Source organism: Scyliorhinus torazame, chromosome 2 (genome assembly GCF_047496885.1).
Source record: "Scyliorhinus torazame isolate Kashiwa2021f chromosome 2, sScyTor2.1, whole genome shotgun sequence".
NCBI classification, from domain to species: Eukaryota; Metazoa; Chordata; class Chondrichthyes; order Carcharhiniformes; family Scyliorhinidae; genus Scyliorhinus; species Scyliorhinus torazame.
Window position 1 is genome coordinate 198,204,602 of NC_092708.1, and position 19,523 is coordinate 198,224,124.

At 48.7% G+C, this 19,523-nt stretch overlaps 1 protein-coding gene across 4 annotated transcripts in view; it reads left to right on the forward strand.

Moving 5' to 3' along the window:
* Positions 1–19,523, forward strand: part of LOC140394997 (uncharacterized) — a 403,426-nt gene that overhangs the window by 13,906 nt on the left and 369,997 nt on the right. For 3 of the 4 annotated variants that reach the window (XM_072482288.1, XM_072482301.1, XM_072482311.1), the window contains exon 9: positions 737–901. The exons of the other annotated variant lie outside the window; for it this stretch is intronic. In XM_072482288.1, the coding sequence (XP_072338389.1) occupies positions 737–901 (165 nt within the window). The remainder of the gene's footprint in view (positions 1–736; positions 902–19,523) is intronic. 4 annotated transcript variants of the gene reach the window in all.

The window sequence follows — 19,523 nt, forward strand, 5'->3', positions numbered from 1 at the left end:
CAATGGCCCCAGAACAGATCCTTGTGGTACTCCACTTGTGACTGTACTCCATTCTGAACATTTCCCATCAACCACCACCCTCTGTCTTCTTTCAGCTAGCCAATTTCTGATCCACATCTCTAAATCACCCTCAATCCCCAGCCTCCGTATTTTCTGCAATAGCCTACCGTGGGGAACCTTATCAAACGCTTTGCTGAAATCCATATACACCACATCAACTGCTCTACCCTCATCTACCTGTTCAGTCACCTTCTCAAAGAACTGATTAATGATGGGACATGAGCGCTGGCCTTGCCCGCGACATCCATATTCCAAAAACAAAATGTTAATTAAAGTCGGTCCTGTGCAGGATCCAGCTGGTGAGCACATCACACATTTCCTGGGTGGCACACCTTTGCTCTCTCAAATTAGATCCTTCTTCGCTGGGAAATTCAATCCCTCCTGTCTCTGATTTCTATCATCTTCCTGAGAGATGATTCCAGCCTCATGGATTGCGTAACTGAGCTGAATGAAGGCAACTGAGTGAGTTCTGAACAGAAAGAGATGAGAGGGGAGTACGATGATGAGAGGCTGAGTAATTGAGGCCTAAATTCTCAGGGGTTTAGGTGAGTGAGAGGACTGTAGGTATGGGACTCCTTCACACCGACGTGGGTTATATACTGGCCATCAAAAGGAAGGAGTTTAGTTGACCAAGTAGTGGATTTGGTCATTTTTGCCTTGCCTTCTTTTTTTGCAGCAACGTGATTACCTACCAGCCCATGCCATACCCGGCATTCCTGCCTGACGACCTCCAAGTGACTGTTGGCAGGGACAGGGAGAGAGAGGCTGTGTTAACCGAGACATCAGAGGAACTGAAAAAAGTGCCCAGAAAAGTCTTGCAGCTTATGAAGTCAAGAAAAAGGCAAGTCCTCTTCTTTGTGGGGTCATGTGGGGTCACATGTCGGCCCAGACTGGGTAAGGGTGGCAGATTTCCTTCCTTAAAGAACATTATTTTATTTAAATGTGTAACATTTTGACATTCAAACACCTAACATTACAAAATAAAACCAACTCAAAACCCCAAATCTGCACCCCAACACCCTAACTCACCTCGCCCCCCCTCCCCCCTAGCAGTTGATGATAACCAGTTCCTTGAAATGTATATAAAGAAACCCCAGCTCCTTATGGAACTATTCACTCGACTCCTCAGAGCAAGTTTCACCTTTTTCAAGTACAAGAATTCCATTTGATCGCCCAGCAACACCGAGGCACAAGGCGGAGAAACTGACCTCCACCCCAACAGAATACGCCTGCGAGCTAATCAACGAGGCGAAGGCTAAAACATCTGCAACACCGGCAAGCCCGACACCCCGAATGTGGCTCCCAGGGAACTGGGCTCAAAATCCACATGCAATTTCGCTGACACGGTGCTGAAGAATGACCTCCAAAATTTCCCCAACTTCGGGCAGGTCCAGAACATGTGAACATGATCAGCTGGGCCCCTACCACACCGCTCATAAATAGCCTCCACCCCCTCAAACAACCGGCTCCTTTAGCTGCTTCAACCGCAGCGTCATGCACAAGGTTGAGGCATTCACCCTCCGCAGCACCTCTCACACCACAGCCCCTCCTCCGGTGCCATTCCCAGCTCCTCCTCCCACTTGGTCTTAACCCCTGCAAAGACGCCCTTTCCTTCTCAAAAATTTTCCCATAGATTGCTGAGATGACCCCCCCCCCCCCATCACCGACAACATCTCCATCAGCGAGGAGGGCGGAACCACCGGAAATGTCCGGAAAACCTTTTTTGCGAAATCCTGCATTTGCTTATATCTGAACACCTCCCCCTCACGGGATCCCAAACTCCTCCAAGCTTGTAAACCGCCCTTTTAAAAATAAGTCCTTAATTTCCATCACCCCTCGCTCCTCCCATCCCCGAAACATAGCATCTATCCGCGCTGGCTCAACCCCTGGTCCCCTCGGATCAGCATCAACCTCGATCCGGCCCCCAACCTAAAGTGCTGCAGAAATTGCCTCCATATGTTCAGCGTGGCCACCACCACCAGACTCCCTGGGTACTTCCCTGGAGCAAATGGGAGCAACACCGTTGCCAGTGCCTGCAACCCCGACCCCTTACAAGAGCCTACCTCCATGCTCACCCACAAAGCCCCGTCTCCCTGCTCCAGCCCCGCACCTTCTCAGCGTTCGCCGCCAATAATAGTATAACAGGTTTGGAAGGACCAGGGCCACTTGACTGCCGCCCTCCCTTAAGCACCGTCCTCCTAATCCTTGCCGCCTTCCCTGCCCACACAAATGACAAAATCAACCTATCCGCCCTCATAAAAAATAAGTTTGGCAAAAAGACCGGTAGGCACTGAAATAAAAATACGACCCGTGGCAAGATATCCATCTTAAACGTCTGCACCTGGCCTGCCAACTTATTGCACCTCAGTAAATCCACCTTGACCAGTCCCAACCCATCTGCACTCCCAGATACCCGCCACCCGAAATGGTAACTCCCCCATCCCGACTCCCATCCCTGGAGAAAACACCACAAAACACTCACTTTTTCCTAAATTTAACTTGTAGCCTGAAAAAGCCCCAAATATCCGAAGCAGTCCCATTATATCCCCCACTGAAGAGGTCAGGTTGTACAGGAGCAGGCCATCAGCATATGGGGACGCCCTAAGCTCCCCTTCAACTTACCAGCCCCCTCCACTTATCCGAGTACCTCAGCGCCAAGGCCAAGGGTTCTATTGACAGCGCAAACGGAAGGGGGGACATGGTGCATCCCTGCCTTATTTCCCAATGCAACTGAAAATACCCTGTATTCATCTCATTTGTGCGCAAACACGCCATCGGATCCTTAGACAGCAATTTCACCAATGCCACAAACTTAGGCCAAACCTCTCCAACACCACAAACAAATAACTCCACTTCACACAATCAAACACCTTTCCCTCATCCAGCGCCATCACCACCTCCAGCTCCCTCCCTTCTGCCGGGGAAAGCACCATATTCAACAGATGCTGCAGATTTGATGACAACTGCCTGATCCTCCCCAATCACCTTCAGGAGGCACTCCTCCAACCTGAGCACCAGCACCTTCCTCTTCTGTGTATGCTTTCTGATACATCCTTTTGAGATCCAAAAAGTCTTGAAAAATATTAAGGTAGATAAGTCCCCAGGGCCTGATGGGATCTACCCCAAAATACTGAAGAAGGCTAGAGAGGAAATTGCTGAGGCCTTGACAGAAATCTTTGGATCCTCACTATCTTCAGGTGATGACCCCGAGGACTGGAGAATAGCCAATGTTGTTCCTTTGTTTAAGAAGGGTAGCAAGGATAATCCAGGGAACTACAGGCCGGTGAGCCTTACGTCAGTGGTAGGGAAATTACTGGAGAGAATTCTTCGAGACAGTATCTACTCCCATTTGGAAGCAAATGGATGTATTAGCGAGAGGCAGCACGGTTTTGTGAAGGGGAGGTCGTGTCTCTCTAACTTGATAGAGTTTTTTGAAGAGGTCACAAAGATGATTGATGCAGGTAGGGCAGTGTGTGTTGTCTATATGGACTTTAATAAGGCCTTTGACAAGGTCCCTCATGGTAGACTAGTACAAAAGGTGAAGTCACACAGGATCAGGGTGAGCTGGTAAGATGGATACAGAACTGGCTAGGTTTACAAGGCAGAGAGTAGCAATGGAAGAGTGCTTTTCTGATTGGAGGGCTGTGACTAGTGGTGTTCCGCAGGGATCAGTGCTGGGACCTTTGCTGTTCGTAGTATATATAAATGATTTGGAGGAAAATGTCACTGGTCTTATTAGTAAGTTTGCAGATGACACAAAGGTTGGTGGAATTGCAGATAGCGATGAGGACTGTCAGAGGATACAGCAGGATTTAGATCGTTTGGAGACTTGGGCGGAGAGATGGCAGATGGAGTTTAATCCGGACAAATGTGAGGTAATGCATTTTGGAAGGTTTCATGCAGGTAGGGAATATACAGTGAATGGTAGAACCCTCAAGAGTATTGATAGTCAGAGAGATCTAGGTGTACAGGTCCACAGGTCACTGAAAGGGGCAACACAGGTGGAGAAAGTAGTCAAGAAGGCATACGGCATGCTTGCCTTCATTGGCCGGGGCATTGAGTATGAGAATTGGCAAGTCATGTTGCAGCTGTATAGAACCTTAGTTAGGCCACACTTGGAGTATAGTGTTCAATTCTGGTCGCCACACTACCAGAAGGATGTGGAGGCTTTAGAGAGGGTGCAGAAGAGATTTACCAGGATGTTGCCTGGTATGGAGGGCATTAGCTATGAGGAGCGGTTGAATAAACTCGGTTTGTTCTCACTGGAACGACGGAGGTTGAGGGGCGACCTGATAGAAGTCTACAAAATTGAGGGGCATAGACAGAGTGGATAGTTAGAGGCTTTTTCCCAGGTAGAGGGGTCAATTACTAGGGGACATAGGTTTAAGGTGAGAGGGGCAAGGTTTAGAGGAGATGTACGAGGCAAGTTTTTTTACACAGATTGTAATGGGTGCCTGGAACTCGCTGCCGGAGGAGGTGGTGGAAGCAGGGACGATAGTGACTTTTAAGGGGCATCTTGACAAATACATGAATAGGATGGGAATAGAGGGATATGGACCCAGGAAGTGCAGAAGATTTTAGTTCAGACGGGCAGCACGGTCGGCACAGGCTTGGAGGGCCGAAGGGCATGTTCCTGTGCTGTACTTTCATTTGTTCTTTGTTCTTTGTTTTATTTCTATATCTTTCTATTGTAACTCTGCCAATTTTCCTGAACTAAAAATATCCGCCTCATCCTCCACCTGTTCTTGTTCTTTTCCAACCATCTGATCAAAAATCGTTTCTGATAATTGCACTTCAACTTCATCTTCACTCTTTGATTTCTCCTCTTGTCTTACCCTGTGACCTTGCGACCTATTTCCGACACAATCCGGAAAAATGCCAGGATATTTGTCCTTTAACAGTTCAATTTTTTTGTTTTCCACTGGCTTATCAACCAGAGTAGCATCACTCCCACCTGCGATCCAGCTATATCATTACCCAAGATAAACTGTATTCCTGGACAAGATAGTTTCTCTATTACTCCTACTACCACTTCACCACTCTTCACTGGACTTTCCAACCTTACCTTATGTAATGGAACCCTACTCCTCTCACCCTGAATTCCACATATTACCACCTTTTCTGGCAATATTCCTCCCAAACTACATAACTCCTCATCTTTTACCATCAATGATTGACTAGCTCCCGTACCTCTTAAAATTGTGACTTCCTTACCTACTCCTCCTGGTACACATGAGTAAACTTTACCCACACAAGTAAATTCTTTAAAGAGATCTGGCACATTCTTATCAATTACCTCTTGAACAGGCTGTACAATCTTTTGCACCTCCTTCGCTTCCCTTGGGCTTTCCTTCACCACTTCAACAAACCCCACTGACTTATCCTGTTTTATCACATCAGCCTTCCCAGTGCTTTTCTTCCACAACCAACACTGACTTTACATGTTTGTTACAGTGAAAACATTTGAAACTTTTCATTTCTCTTCCACCCTCTTCGATTTATTTTTTAATCTGAGGTACACTCATTATTATCTCCCATCAGAACTCCTTTACCTCTACCATTGGAGTATCTCTCTTTTCCCCAGTTTCTATCCCTCACAGGCTGAAACTGATGTCAGAAACCAAGCTTTGATTTATGAACTAATTCATAATCACATAATCATTTCTGCTGCTAACCTCGCAGTTTTAACCCTCTGCTCTTCCACATGAGTTCTCAATGCATCAGGAATTGAATTTTTAAACTCCTCCAAAAGTAAATTTCTCTTGAGAGCTTCATACATTTGGTCTATTTTCAAAGCCCTTATCCACCTATCAAAATAACTCTGTTTGATCCTTTCAAACTCCATGTATGTTTGACCAGGTTCTTTACTTAAATTTCTAAACCTTTGTCTGTAGGCTTCAGGCACTAGTTCATATGCACCTAAGATGGACTTTTTTCACCTCCTCATACGTCTCAGATACCTCCTCTGATAGTGATGCAAACACTTCACTAGCTCTACCTACCAGCTTTGTTTGAATCAGTAATACCCACATGTCCTGTGGCCATTTCATTTGTTTAGCCACCTTCTCAAATGAAATGAAAAAGGCTTCTACCTCCTTCTCATCAAACCTTGGCAATGCTTGGACATATTTAAATAGATCCCCACCAAGCCTTCGACTATGATGCTCTTTATCTTTATCCTCATCACTATCCTCAAACTGTACGTTTCCCTTTACATCCGCCAATTTTAACTGACTGTCATGTTTCATGGCCATTTTCTGAAGTTCAAACTCTCTCACTTTTTCCCTTTCCTCTCTCTCCTTTTCTTGTTGTTCTGCTAGGGCTATTCTTTCTTTTTCCCTCATTTCATATTCAAGCAGCTTTAATTCTTTTTCATGTTCCAGTTGTTTAACCTATAACTGAATTTTTGCAATTTCTAATGAATCAGACTGTCTCTCACGCAATTTTAAATGCTCAGCTACCGCCGTAAGTACCTCTTCTTTTTGTGTGCTGTCAGGTAATGCTAACTGCAATGTTTTTTGCCAATCTAAAAGCCTTTTCTTAGACTCTGTTCGTAAGGTACTGCGTGTGACCTTCTCCACCCTCAAAAGCTTCAGAGCCTCTGAAAGAGCCATCACCCACAACACCCTCCCTACTTAAACTGGACACCACACCTGAAAAGCAAACACAAATATGCTCACCCCTCACTGTCTTTAAGTTCACTAAGCCAACCCAATTCACAAAAGATTGACTTTTATCCCACGAGCCCCCAATTTATTAAACAGGGGCCGTTTAGCACAAGGCTAAATCGCTGGCTTTGAAAGCAGACCAAGGCAGGCCAGCAGCATGGTTCAATTCCCGTACCAGCCTCCCCGAACAGGCGCCGGAATGTGGCGACTAGGGGCTTTTCACAGTAACTCTATTTGAAGCCTACTTGTGATAATAAGCGATTTTCATTTTCATTTTTCATTTCATTTATTCTGGGCCAGGGTTTAGAGAACACCAAAGTATATCATGGAGTTCACCTGACCCACAACATTAATAGATTTTGGTTATGGGGAGCACAAGGGCCCACTTTACACGTGTGATGCAACAGAGAACTAAAAGTATTTATACAACAAAACAATGTTTATTCTATGAATCCAGTTAACATTTTATAAACACACAGTAAACATCTTATCAACTACCAACCCTGATAACCCCCCAAAAAGATACAGTACTCCATAGGTAACCCTTAGTAACTTCCCTAACAACATCCATAAGCCAAAACACTTTTAACAAAGACAGTAGGTTTGAATTCTCTACAGAAACAGGTATTACTTGGAAATCATCAAGTGATCTGGAGACATTCTTTAGATTGCAGAGAGAGAGAGATCAATACACACATCTGCTTGGTTTGAATGCAGCTCTCCAACTGAAAGGGAAACTAAACACAGCCAAAAACAGCACCCAGCTCAAAGCGAAAGTAAAAAACAGAGCAGAGCTCAGCTCCACCCACACAATGACATCACTGCAGCCACTTAAGAAGACAAACATTTCTTAAAGTGACATTCACATGACAATGGCCTCCATGTCTTTTGGAAGCCCTCTTCCGACCCCCGGATGGTGATTTGATTTTCTCCGTTTGGAGAAATTCCGATAAGTTGGCCAGCCAGTCCACAGCTTTAGGTGATGATTCTTCATCGGCTGATTAGGGAGGCAAAGGCTAGGACATCGGCCTTCCTCCCATAAGAAAGGTTGGTCTGATACCCTGAAGACTGCCACTGTCGGGCACGGCTCCACCCTCATCCTCACAACCTTGGGTAATCCCTCGAAGAAGGCTGTCCTGTACTCGACAAGCCTGGGGCAAGTCCAGAACATGTGGGCGTGGTTGGACGGCCTCCTTGGCACCATTCACATCTGTCCTCCACTTTTGAGAAGGACCTGCTCATTCGGGTTCTGGTTAGGTGTGCTCTGTATTATCTTTAGCTGCATTAGGCTCAGCCCTGCGCATGTGGAGGTGGAGTTGACCCTGTTCAGTGTTTCACTCCAGAATTCCACCCTACTTCAAATCGTGGCTCTTCATCCCATTTTTCTCTTGTCTCATTCAGTGGGGAGCATGCCTTCCCCTGTAGTCACCCATACAAGTCCCTGCAGTTCCCCCCCCCCCCCACCCCCCACCCCCCCACCCCCAAAGTTGTCCATGTCCAGCAGTTCTTCTTCTAATAGTTATTGTATCGGTGCCTGCGAGTTTGTCTTTGTTTCCCTACGTAGGAGGTTTTCGATTTGCATGCATGTGTCGTAGTACATTCCCCCCGGTCAGTTGGAACGTCTCTGTCAGTTCCTCTAGCATTATTAGTCTGTTGTCCATGTAGAAGTCCCTAACTGTCAGTGTCCCCCCCATCCTGACTCCACCTTTTGAAGGTGGCATCCATTTTGGCTGGCGCGCACCTGTGGTTGTTATAAATGGGGGCCATGATGGACATTTTGGTCAGACCGAAGTGTTGTCTTAGCTGCTTCCACGACTGGAGCATGGCTATTACCATAGGGCTTGCAGAGTGCTTGGCCAGTGGATATGGGAGTACTGCTGTGGCCAGTTGCCCAGAGGGACGCTCCTGTGCAGGAACCCTACTTTTATTACCCATTCGGTTTCCGGTTCCTTTATCCATCCCTTTACTCTTTCTGCTGTTGCTGCCCAATGGTAATATTGCAGGTTTGGGAGGGTTAGACTCCTCATGCTTCTCGTTCTTCGCAGGACTTTTTATGGGATCCTTGGGTTCTTACCCTCCCCCCCACAAACTATTAGTATGATCATTTTGCAAGTGTTGGAAAAGACCTCGGGTGTATAGATCGGTATGGGTCGGAACAGGAAGAGAAACCCGAGTAGTACGTTCATCTGGATTGTCTGCACTCTCCCTGTCAGCGAGAGTGGGGGTGTGTCCCACCTCTGCAGGTCCTTTTTAACTTCCTCCATTAGACTGTTTGGGGAGCGTTATAGAACAAAGAGATCTAGGAGTACAGGTTCATAGCTCCTTGAAAGTGGAGATGCATGGTGGTGAAGAAGACAAACGCATCTTCTCGATTGTTGCGCAGGACGTTGTGCCTACCATCTTATGCACCTCTAACCATTTAGACTGGGCATCGATTAATAGAAGGAACATGGATCCTTGAAAAGGGCCGGCAAAATTCGCATGCAAGCGCGCCCAAGGCCGCCCTGGCCATTCCCAGTGATGTAGGGGCGCGGCCGGCGGAAGCTTCTGATGCTCCTGGCAAATGGAGCAGTTCTGGGCCACCTTCTCAATGTCGGTGTCGAGTCCTGGCCACCAGACATAACTGCGGGCCAACATTTTCACTTTTGTCACACCCGGATGCCCATTGTGTAAGTCTCTTAGTATCAGCTCCTGCCCACTTTCCGGGACAATCACACGCGGCCCCCACAACAGGATACCGTTTTCCACGCTGAATTCTGACAGCTTGGAGGAAAATGCCCGCAACTCTCCTGGGAGCTGTCAATGCTGCCCACCATACAGAACTACGTGCCGAACCTTTGACGGGACTGGCTCCGTCTGGGTCCACTCACGGATCTGTGATGCCGTGACAGGCAAGGTGTCCATAAAATCTAGGGTTGCAACCACCTCACCGGTCATGGGGGTCGACATGGGGCCGGTCGATAAAGGCAATCGGCTCAGTGCGTCGGCATTCGCGATCTGGGTTCCTGGTTTGTGCGCCAGAGAATACGCGTATGCAGCGAGCAACAAAGCCCAGCGCTGGATCCGTGCGGAAGCAATGGGCGGTATTGGCTTATCCTCTCGGAAAAGTACCAGCAGAGGCTTGTGATCAGTCACGATAGTGAAGTGGTGGCCATAAACGTACTGGTGGAAGCGTTTCACCGCAAAGACCACCGCCATCCCTCCTTCTCGATCGGCACGTATTTCTTTTCCGCTGCAGTCAATGTGCGGGAGGCGAAAGCTATCGGCCGCTCGGCCCCGTTCTCCATCTTGTGGGACAGGACAGCCCCAATACCATACGGGGATGCATCACATATGATGAGCAAAGGCTTTCCAGGATCATAGTGGGTTAGTAACCCAGACAACGACAATTGTTGTTTTACCCGCCGGAAAGCGATTTCTTGCGGCTGACCCCAAACCCAGGTGTGATTCTTCTTTAGCAGAAGGTGCAACGGGGCCAGTGTAGTTAACAGATTGGGGAGGAACTTCCCCTAATAGTTTATGAGGCCGAGAAAAGAACACAGATGCGAAGTGTCAGTCGGGGCGGGGGCCTGTTGAATTGCGACGGGGTGCAAACCTTCGTGGTCCACTCGATAACTCAGATAGACTACTTCCTTCGCCTGAAAGACGTAATTTGTGTGACGTAAACGGACTCCAGCCTCTGAAAAGCGTCTAAGGACAGCCTCCAAATTTTCCAAATGTTCCTGCTCCGACGTCCCTGTAATCAAAACGTTGTCTAAGTAGGCAGCGACACGCGGTAAACCTCTCAAAATGCCCTCCATGGCGTGTTGGAAAATAGCGCAGGCAGAGGATACCCCAAAGGGCAACCGTGTATATTCATACAGGTCCCGGTGTGTATTAATTGTTACATATGGCCGGGAGGCAGGGTCCAGCTCCAATGTAGGTAGGCGTGACTCATATCTAACTTTGTTAACGAGAGTCCGCCTGCAAGCTTCGCGTAGAGATTCTCTATGCGACGCATTGGATATCGGTCGGGCCGGGAAGCCATATTCACTGTAAGTTTATAGTTGTCGCACAAGCGAACTGTGGCATCTGGCTTCATTACAGGTACAATTGGTGCTGCCCAGTCAGCGAAACGGACGGGCCTGATAATACCCAAAGTCTCCAAACGAGTGAGCTCCCCTTCTACCTTCTCGAGCAAGGCGTAAGGCACCGGACGCGCCCGGAAATAGCGCGGCATGGCTCCTGGCTCGATTTGGATATGGGCTACGGCCCCTTTTATTTTCCCCAAACCGGGCTGGAATACATCTGGGTACCGTCCTAGCACCTCAGTCAACCCTCCAGAAACTGTTTGGAGGATGTGCTGCCACTGCAGCCGCAAATGGCGCAACCATTCACGACCCAACAGCCTGGGCCTGTGGCCGCGCACTACGATAAATGGGAAACGCCGCTCCTGGTGTCCATAAACAACAGAGGTCATCGTAGTTCCTGCAATGTCCAATGGTTCCCCCAGGTGGCCAACCTGGTCTTTGTGTCGGTTATTGTAAGGGTCTGTATCCCCTGCTTGATGCGGTCGAATGTCCTCTGGGTGATCACGGAGACCGCTGCGCCAGTGTCCAACTACATCTCAAGCAGGTGACCTTTGACCCGTACTGTCACCTTAATGGGGGCCACACGGGGAGCTGCCACACAATGCAGCTACAGGCAGTCGTCCTCCGTCTCCACATCCTCGGGAGTAGTCACCGCAGGTTCATCCAATTGGAAGGTACGGCCCCTGGGCTGGCCCCAGTTTCTGTTGGAACGACGGCACCTCTGGCGCCCCCAGGACCAGCGTCCGCGAGGGGGTCGGCGCCCACAAGTCTGACACGGACATGGCTCCTCATCCATTGGTTCTGGAGAAGGCTCCCTTCGGGGAGGAATGTCCGACAGCCACTGGCGTCGATCCAGACGTCATATCGCCCAAGGTGCCGCAGGGGTGTGGGGGGACATTTTCGGCGGAAGGGGTTGCGCCCCAAGGCATGCACCTCCATTTCCTGTAGCTCCTGCACTCCCTGTTCTGCGCTCTCTTGGGACAATACTATTGGAATGACCTGCTGAAAAGTCAATGTTGGTTCAGCTAACAACTTTCTCTGGGTGGCCGCATTGTTAATACCGCAAACCAAACGGTCGGGTAACATTTCTGACAAGATCTCACCATAGTCACAGTACTCCGCAATCCTGCGTAGCCTGGATAGAAAATCAGCAAAGGATTCTCCTGGGGTCCTCTCAGCGGTATTAAACCGGTAACGCTGGACTACCGTGGACGGGGTTTGGTTAAAACGTTGCCCCACTAAGGTCACAAGTTCATCAAACGTTTTGGTGTCCGGCGCAGCTGGGTACATAAGGCTCCTAATCATCCCAAACGTAAGTGGGCTGCAGGCGGTGAGCAATATGACTACCTGCCGCTCGTTTTCGGTGATGTTGTTTGCCTGGAAATAGTAAAACATCCGTTGTACGTACTGGTTCTAGCTTTCCAGCGCAGCATCAAAAACATCCAAACGTCCATACAGAAGCATGGTGTAATAGAAAACATCTTCCAACCTGTATCCAACAAAAATCCAGGGAGGTGGCTTCAGCAGTGTAGACAGCTATTCTCTTTAACCCTCGTCCCCAGGGTGAGGGCCACGAAGAATCCAGCACGAGTTGAAGGATAGGAAGAAATAACATTTATTTACAATAACATATATATACAACAGCAGCAGCAACTCCTTGCTGCTCACTCTCCTCTAGCCGGTTCCAAACTGGCCAGCTTTATTTATGCAGGGAATCTGCTAATGGTTTCTCCGCCCCCCCTCATTGGAAAAGCTCATACTCCCAAAGGATTGTGGGATTGCTATTAGTCCCCAGCCAGTGGTAAGCAGGCAGGTTATAACAAATCCATTGTGCATCATTGAGACCTCTGCGAGACACAGTAGATTTTGCCACCCACTGCCAACGTCCAGTCATGGGAATGGCCTGGTTGTCCATGGACAAGGGTACACGTGAATTTTGCATGCTCCTTCTCGTGCAGAATGTTCCTCATCTTGGTTGACGCCCACTCAAAATAGTTGGATGTCCTAGAGATGGGGACAACAATGTCAGCAGCCACAATAGAGACCCTGTGGCAGATTCTTGCTCCTCATGGCCTCCCTGAAGTAATAGCATCTCACAACAGCACTGCGTTCACTGGGGAAAAGTTTTAACATTTTATCCAAACAAATGGCATTCACCACACTAGAATAGCCCCCGTCACCCCACTTCAAACGGCCTAGGGGAGAGTGCTGTGCGGACGTTCAGAACAGCTATGAAGAAGCAGTCCACTACTACATCTTAGGTTGACTAACTTTTGACTAACTTTCTTCTATCATATAACATGATGCCACCTTCCACCCACCATGGGCATCACACCAATGGAATTATACATCTCCGGACCCAATTGGGCTTAGGTTTTCCCAAATTTGCGTTGAGGGTAGACGCATGGCACGCCTCGCAGAGGAAACAGCACATTTTGCACCAAGGAGGCAGGTAATTTCAAGTGGGTGACCTGGTCCTCGTCAGCAACTTTGCCTCAGACCCACTTTGACGACTTGGTGGGAATTGTATTGAAGTCCTGCCCAGTCTTGAACATGGTGGATTTGATTGGCAGGGCAGTGCGGATACCCGCCAACCACATAAGAAGCCAGCGGACCACAACCCCAATCTCTGTTGGAGCCAGCCGCCAGAACCAGTGCTCCCATGGTGGAGCCAGAACAGAGGGATTCTAGGATGTCTGAAGAGGCCTGATGCCAACCCAGGAGGAAACTGGAGAAGGGAATGCCCTTGCTGTAGTGATCGAATCTCAGAAACAATCTTTCACGGATGACAATTTGCGACCTCAGAAATGGAGGAGTTGGTAGGAGAACTAAGGCGGTCTATGAAACCCCCAAAATCCCCGACAGATTGACAGTGTCATAAGTCACTATGGACCCTCTCCCCTGGTGTTTCTGTTTTTAAAATATTTCATTCAGGCATTTGCATAAACAAATAACCAACAGAACAAATGAAAGCAAAAGTGAAATTCTACAGCTTAAACAATAACCTACACCCACTCCCCTGCCTTACCCCATCCTCGCTTTCTGCCTTTCCCAGCCTTCTCCAAGGCAATGTCCAAGGTTGTGGGAGTGAGGGTGGAGTCATGCCCATGGGTGGCAATCTTCGGGGTATCCTAATGGCCAGAGCTACACATGGGGAAGAGGGCTGATGCCCGAGCTTTCAATTCCCTAATCGCACGCTGAAGAATTCTGCTCGACTGGCGATCAGCAGCACCACCCACAGCTGCAGACCGGCTGGCAGATCAAGCGGAATTTCTCCATTTGGAAAAGATCAAATACACCATCCAAGGGTCGGAGGAAGGCTTCCTCAAAAATTGGGGACAATTTGTCGGCCTGTTCCAAGACCTGTTCGAAGCCAACAGTATTAGGGGAAAAAGTGAGAGATGGGAGAAGACAAACAGGAATAGACAACTCTGGGGGGAAGGGGGGAGGAAAAGAGGAGGGAACGCACGGGACATAAAGGGAGAAGCACGGAGGGAGGGGAGGGGGTGGAAGCCTCCCTCCCCCCCTGCCCCAACCTGCAAAGCAGACAGCAGAACACATAAGGGGAGGGGGGGGGAGAGGAGAATAAGAGCCAGGGGACAGTACACCTTGACAGAATTAGGAGGCTATCAAGGAGGGGTTGGGGGAGGGGGGGCACATGGTGAGAAGGGAAGGGGATGGAAGACACACCAAGACAGACAATATCAACCACAGGTACTGTATATATTAAATGTAAAGTGTTACTGTGTATAAATTGAAAATACAATAAAAATATTTCAAAATAAAGAAGTCAAAGAACGGCCTCCACATCTGAGCGAACTCATTGACCGACCCCCCCTCAGGGTGAGTGTGATCCTCTCCAACCTCAGGAACTCCGCCAGGTCACTCACCGACACCCCCACTCTCGGTGGCTCAAAGTCCCTCCACCAAAGCAAAATCCGTCTCCGGGCTATCAGGGAGGCAAAGGCCAAAATATCGGCCTCTCTCGCCCCTGGACCTCCGGGTCTTCCGACACCCCAAATATCGCTACCGCTGGACTTGGGCCCACCTTCACTCCCAATACCTCGGATATTACGTTCGCGAGCCCCTGCCAGAACCACTTTAGCTTCGGACATGGCCAGAACATGTGGACATGATTCATGGGCCTCCCCTGTCAAAGAACAAACAAAGAACAAAGAAATGTACAGCACAGGAACAGGCCCTTCGGCCCTCCAAGCCCGTGCCGACCATACTGCCCGACTAAACTACAATCTTCTACACTTCCTGGGTCCGTATCCTTCTATTCCCATCCTATTCATATATTTGTCAAGATGCCCCTTAAATGTCCCTATCGTCCCTGCCTCCACTACCTCCTCCGGTAGTGAGTTCCAGGCACCCACTACCCTCTGCGTAAAAAACTTGCCTCGTACATCTACTCTAAACTTTGCCCCTCTCACCTTAAACCTATGCCCCCTAGTAATTGACCCCTCTACCCTGGGGAAAAGCCTCTGACTATCCACTCTGTCTATGCCCCTCATAATTTTGTATACCTCTATCAGGTCGCCCCTCAACCTCCTTCGTTCCAGTGAGAACAAACCGAGTTTATTCAATCGCTCCTCATAGCTTATGCCCTCCATACCAGGCAACATTCTGGTAAATCTCTTCTGCACCCTCTCTAAAGCCTCCACATCCTTCTGGTAGTGTGGCGACCAGAATTGAACACTATACTCCAAGTGTGGCCTAACTAAGGTTCTATACAGCTGCAACATGACTTGCCAATTCTTATACTCAATGCCCCGGCCAATGAAGGCAAGCATGCCGTATGCCTTCTTGACTACCTTCTCCACCTGTGTAGCCCCTTTCAGTGATCTGTGGACCTGTACTCCTAGATCTCTTTGACTTTCAATACTCTTGAGGGTTCTACCATTCACTGTATATTCCCTACCTGCATTAGCCCTTCCAAAATGCATTACCTCACATTTGTCCAGGTTAAACTCCATCTGCCATCTCTCCGCCCAAGTCTCCAGACAATCTAAATCCTGCTGTATCCTCAGACAGTCCTCATCGCTATCCGCAATTCCACCAACCTTTGTGTCGTCTGCAAACTTACTAATCAGACCAGTTACATTTTCCTCCAAATCATTTATATATACTACAAAGAGCAAAGGTCCCAGCACTGATCCCTGTGGAACACCACTGGTCACAGCCCTCCAATTAGAAAAGCATCCCTCCATTGCTACCCTCTGCCTTCTATGGCCTAGCCAGTTCTGTATCCACCTTGCCAGTTCACCCCTGATCCCGTGTGACTTCACCTTTTGTACTAGTCTACCATGAGGGACCTTGTCAAAGGCCTTACTGAAGTCCATATAGACAACATCTACTGCCCTACCTGCATCAATCATCTTAGTGACCTCCTCGAAAAACTCTATCAAGTTAGTGAGACACGACCTCCCCTTCACAAAACCGTGCTGCCTCTCACTAATACGTCCATTTGCTTCCAAATGGGAGTAGATCCTGTCTCGAAGAATTCTCTCCAGTAATTTCCCTACCACTGAAGTAAGGCTCACCGGCCTGTAGTTCCCGGGATTATCCCTGCCACCCTTCTTAAACAGAGGAACAACATTGGCTATTCTCCAGTCCTCCGGGACATCCCCTGAAGACAGCGAGGATCCAAAGATTTCTGTCAAGGCCTCAGCAATTTCCTCTCCAGCCTCCTTCAGTATTCTGGGGTAGATCCCATCCGGCCCTGGGGACTTATCTACCTTAATATTTTTTAAGACACCCAACACCTCGTCTTTTTGGATCACAATGTGACCCAGGCTATCTACACCCCCTTCTCCAGACTCAACATCTACCAATTCCTTCTCTTTGGTGAATACTGATGCAAAGTATTCATTTAGTACCTCGCCCATTTCCTCTGGCTCCACACATAGATTCCCTTGCCTATCCTTCAGTGGGCCAACCCTTTCCCTGGCTACCCTCTTACTTTTTATGTAAGTGTAAAAAGCCTTGGGATTTTCCTTAACCCTATTTGCCAATGCCTTTTCATGACCCCTTCTAGCCCTCCTGACTCCTTGCTTAAGTTCCTTCCTACTTTCCTTATATGCCACACAGGCTTCGTCTGTTCCCAGCCTTTTAGCCCTGACAAATGCCTCCTTTTTCTTTTTGACGAGGCCTACAATATCACTCGTCATCCAAGGTTCCCGAAAATTGCCGTATTTATCTTTCTTCCTCACAGGAACATGCCTGTCCTGTATTCCTTTCAACTGACACTTGAAAGCCTCCCACATGTCAGATGTTGATTTGCCCTCAAACATCCGCCCCCAATCTATGTTCTTCAGTTCCCGCCTAATATTGTTATAATTAGCCTTCCCCCAATTTAGCACATTCATCCTCGGACCACTCTTATCCTTGTCCACCAGTACTTTAAAACTTACTGAATTGTGGTCACTGTTACCGAAATGCTCCCCTACTGAAACATCTACCACCTGGCCGGGCTCATTCCCTAATACCAGGTCCAGTACCGCCCCTTCCCTAGTTGGACTGTTTACATATTGTTTTAAGAAGCCCTCCTGGATGCTCCTTACAAACTCTGCCCCGTCTAAGCCCCTGGCACTAAGTGAGTCCCAGTCAATATTGGGGAAGTTGAAGTCTCCCATCACCACAACCCTGTTGTTTTTACTCTTTTCCAAAATCTGTCTACCTATCTGCTCCTCTATCTCCCGCTGGCTGTTGGGAGGCCTGTAGTATACCCCCAACATTGTGACTGCACCCTTCTTATTCCTGATCTCTACCCATATAGCCTCACTGCCCTCTGAGGTGTCCTCTCGCTGTATAGCTGTGATACTCTCCTGAACAAGTAGCGCAACTCCGCCTCCCCTTTTACATCCCCCTCTATCCCGCCTGAAACATCTAAATCCTGGAACGTTTAGCTGCCAATCCTGCCCTTCCCTCAACCAGGTCTCTGTAATGGCAACAACATCATAGTTCCAAGTAGTAATCCAAGCTCTAAGTTCATCTGCCTTACCCGTAATGCTCCTTGCATTAAAACATATGCACTTCAGGCCACCAGACCCGCTGTGTTCAGCAACTTCTCCCCGTCTGCGCTGCCTCAGAGCCACACTGTCCCTATTCCCTAGTTCTCCCTCAATGCTCTCACCTTCTGACCTATTGCTCCCGTGCCCACCCCCCTGCCATACTAGTTTAAACCCTCCCGTGTGACACTAGCAAACCTCGCGGCCAGGATATTTATGCCTCTCCGGTTTAGATGCAACCCGTCCATCTTATACAGGTCACACCTGCCCCGGAAGAGCTCCCAGTGGTCCAGATAACAGAAACCCTCCCTCCTACACCAGCTGTTTAGCCACGTGTTTGTCCTCTACTTCCTCAAAGAGCCTACTCATCCTTGCCATCGTCATATGCGCTCTCTGGATTACTTTAAACTGAATAAGACTGAGCCTTGCACACAATGAGGACGCAGAGCCTCCTCCCATCTCCCGCCCTCCAACCCCGCACCCCCCAGCTCCTCCTCCCACTTCCGTTTATGTCTCTTGGTTCTGGATTTGTTTATTGTCATGTGTACCGAGGTACAGTGAAAAGTATTGTTCTGCGTAGAGTTCAGACAGAGCAATCCATACATGGAAAGAATATATCGGGCAAACATAAAATACACAATGTCAATACATAGACACAGCATCGGGTGAAGCACAATCAGGGTCCCCCTCAAACCCATCAGCTACTTGTAGACCTCGGACACCTACCCCTCCCCACCCCCTTTCTCAACAACACCTTATCTTGAGCCCCAAGGGTGGTTAACCGGAAAAGGAAGGCACTTCCCTCCTCACGAAATCCCAGACTTGCAAGTACCTAAAACCATTCATCCTGGGCAGCTCATATTCTTCCTCCAAGTCCTTTAATTTTGCAAAGGTCTACGATCAGGTCCCCGAATCTCTCAATCCCTGCCTGAGGCCACCCCCCAGTCTCCCGGGTGCAAACCGATGATTATCACAAATAGTGCCCAAACTGAGCCCTCTTGACTTACTGGGTCTTCCCCGCCCATTCATAACCCAAAATCAACGCTTTAACCTTCTTGAAGAATGACCTCGGGACAAAGATCAGAAGGTTCTGTAATATGAAAAGGAACTTTGGCAGCACCGTCATCTTCACTGACTGCACCCGTTCGCCAATGACTGTGGCAGCAAATCCCACCTCTTAAAATGCCCCTTCATCTGCTCCAATAGCGGAGTCAAATTTAACTTATTTAGCTGCGCCCAACCCGACGTCCCCTGGATGACCAAGTATCTAAAGCTCGCCCCCCACCACCGTAAACGGCAACTCTCCCAACCTCCTCTCCTGGCTTCTGGTGTCAATCGGGAACTCCTCGCTCTTTCCCATGTTCAACTTAAAGCCGGAGAACCGACCAAAATCTTTCAAAATCCCCATAATGCTGCCAATGCCACCCGATGGGTCCGAAATATATAATAACAAGTCGTCCGTGTAAAACGAAACCCTGTGCTTGACCACCACCCCCCCCCCTCCACCACCCCCCGTGCAATCCCTCCCCAGTCCCTCGGTGCTCTAAGTGCCATTGCCAATGGTAAAAAACAACGAGGAGAGCGGGCACATCTGCCTTGTGCCACGGTTCATCCCAAAATATCCCACGTTCATCCGCACACTTGCGACCGGTGCCTTGTACAGCAACAGGACTCAGTCCACAAACCCCTGCCCCAACCCAAACTGCCCCAAC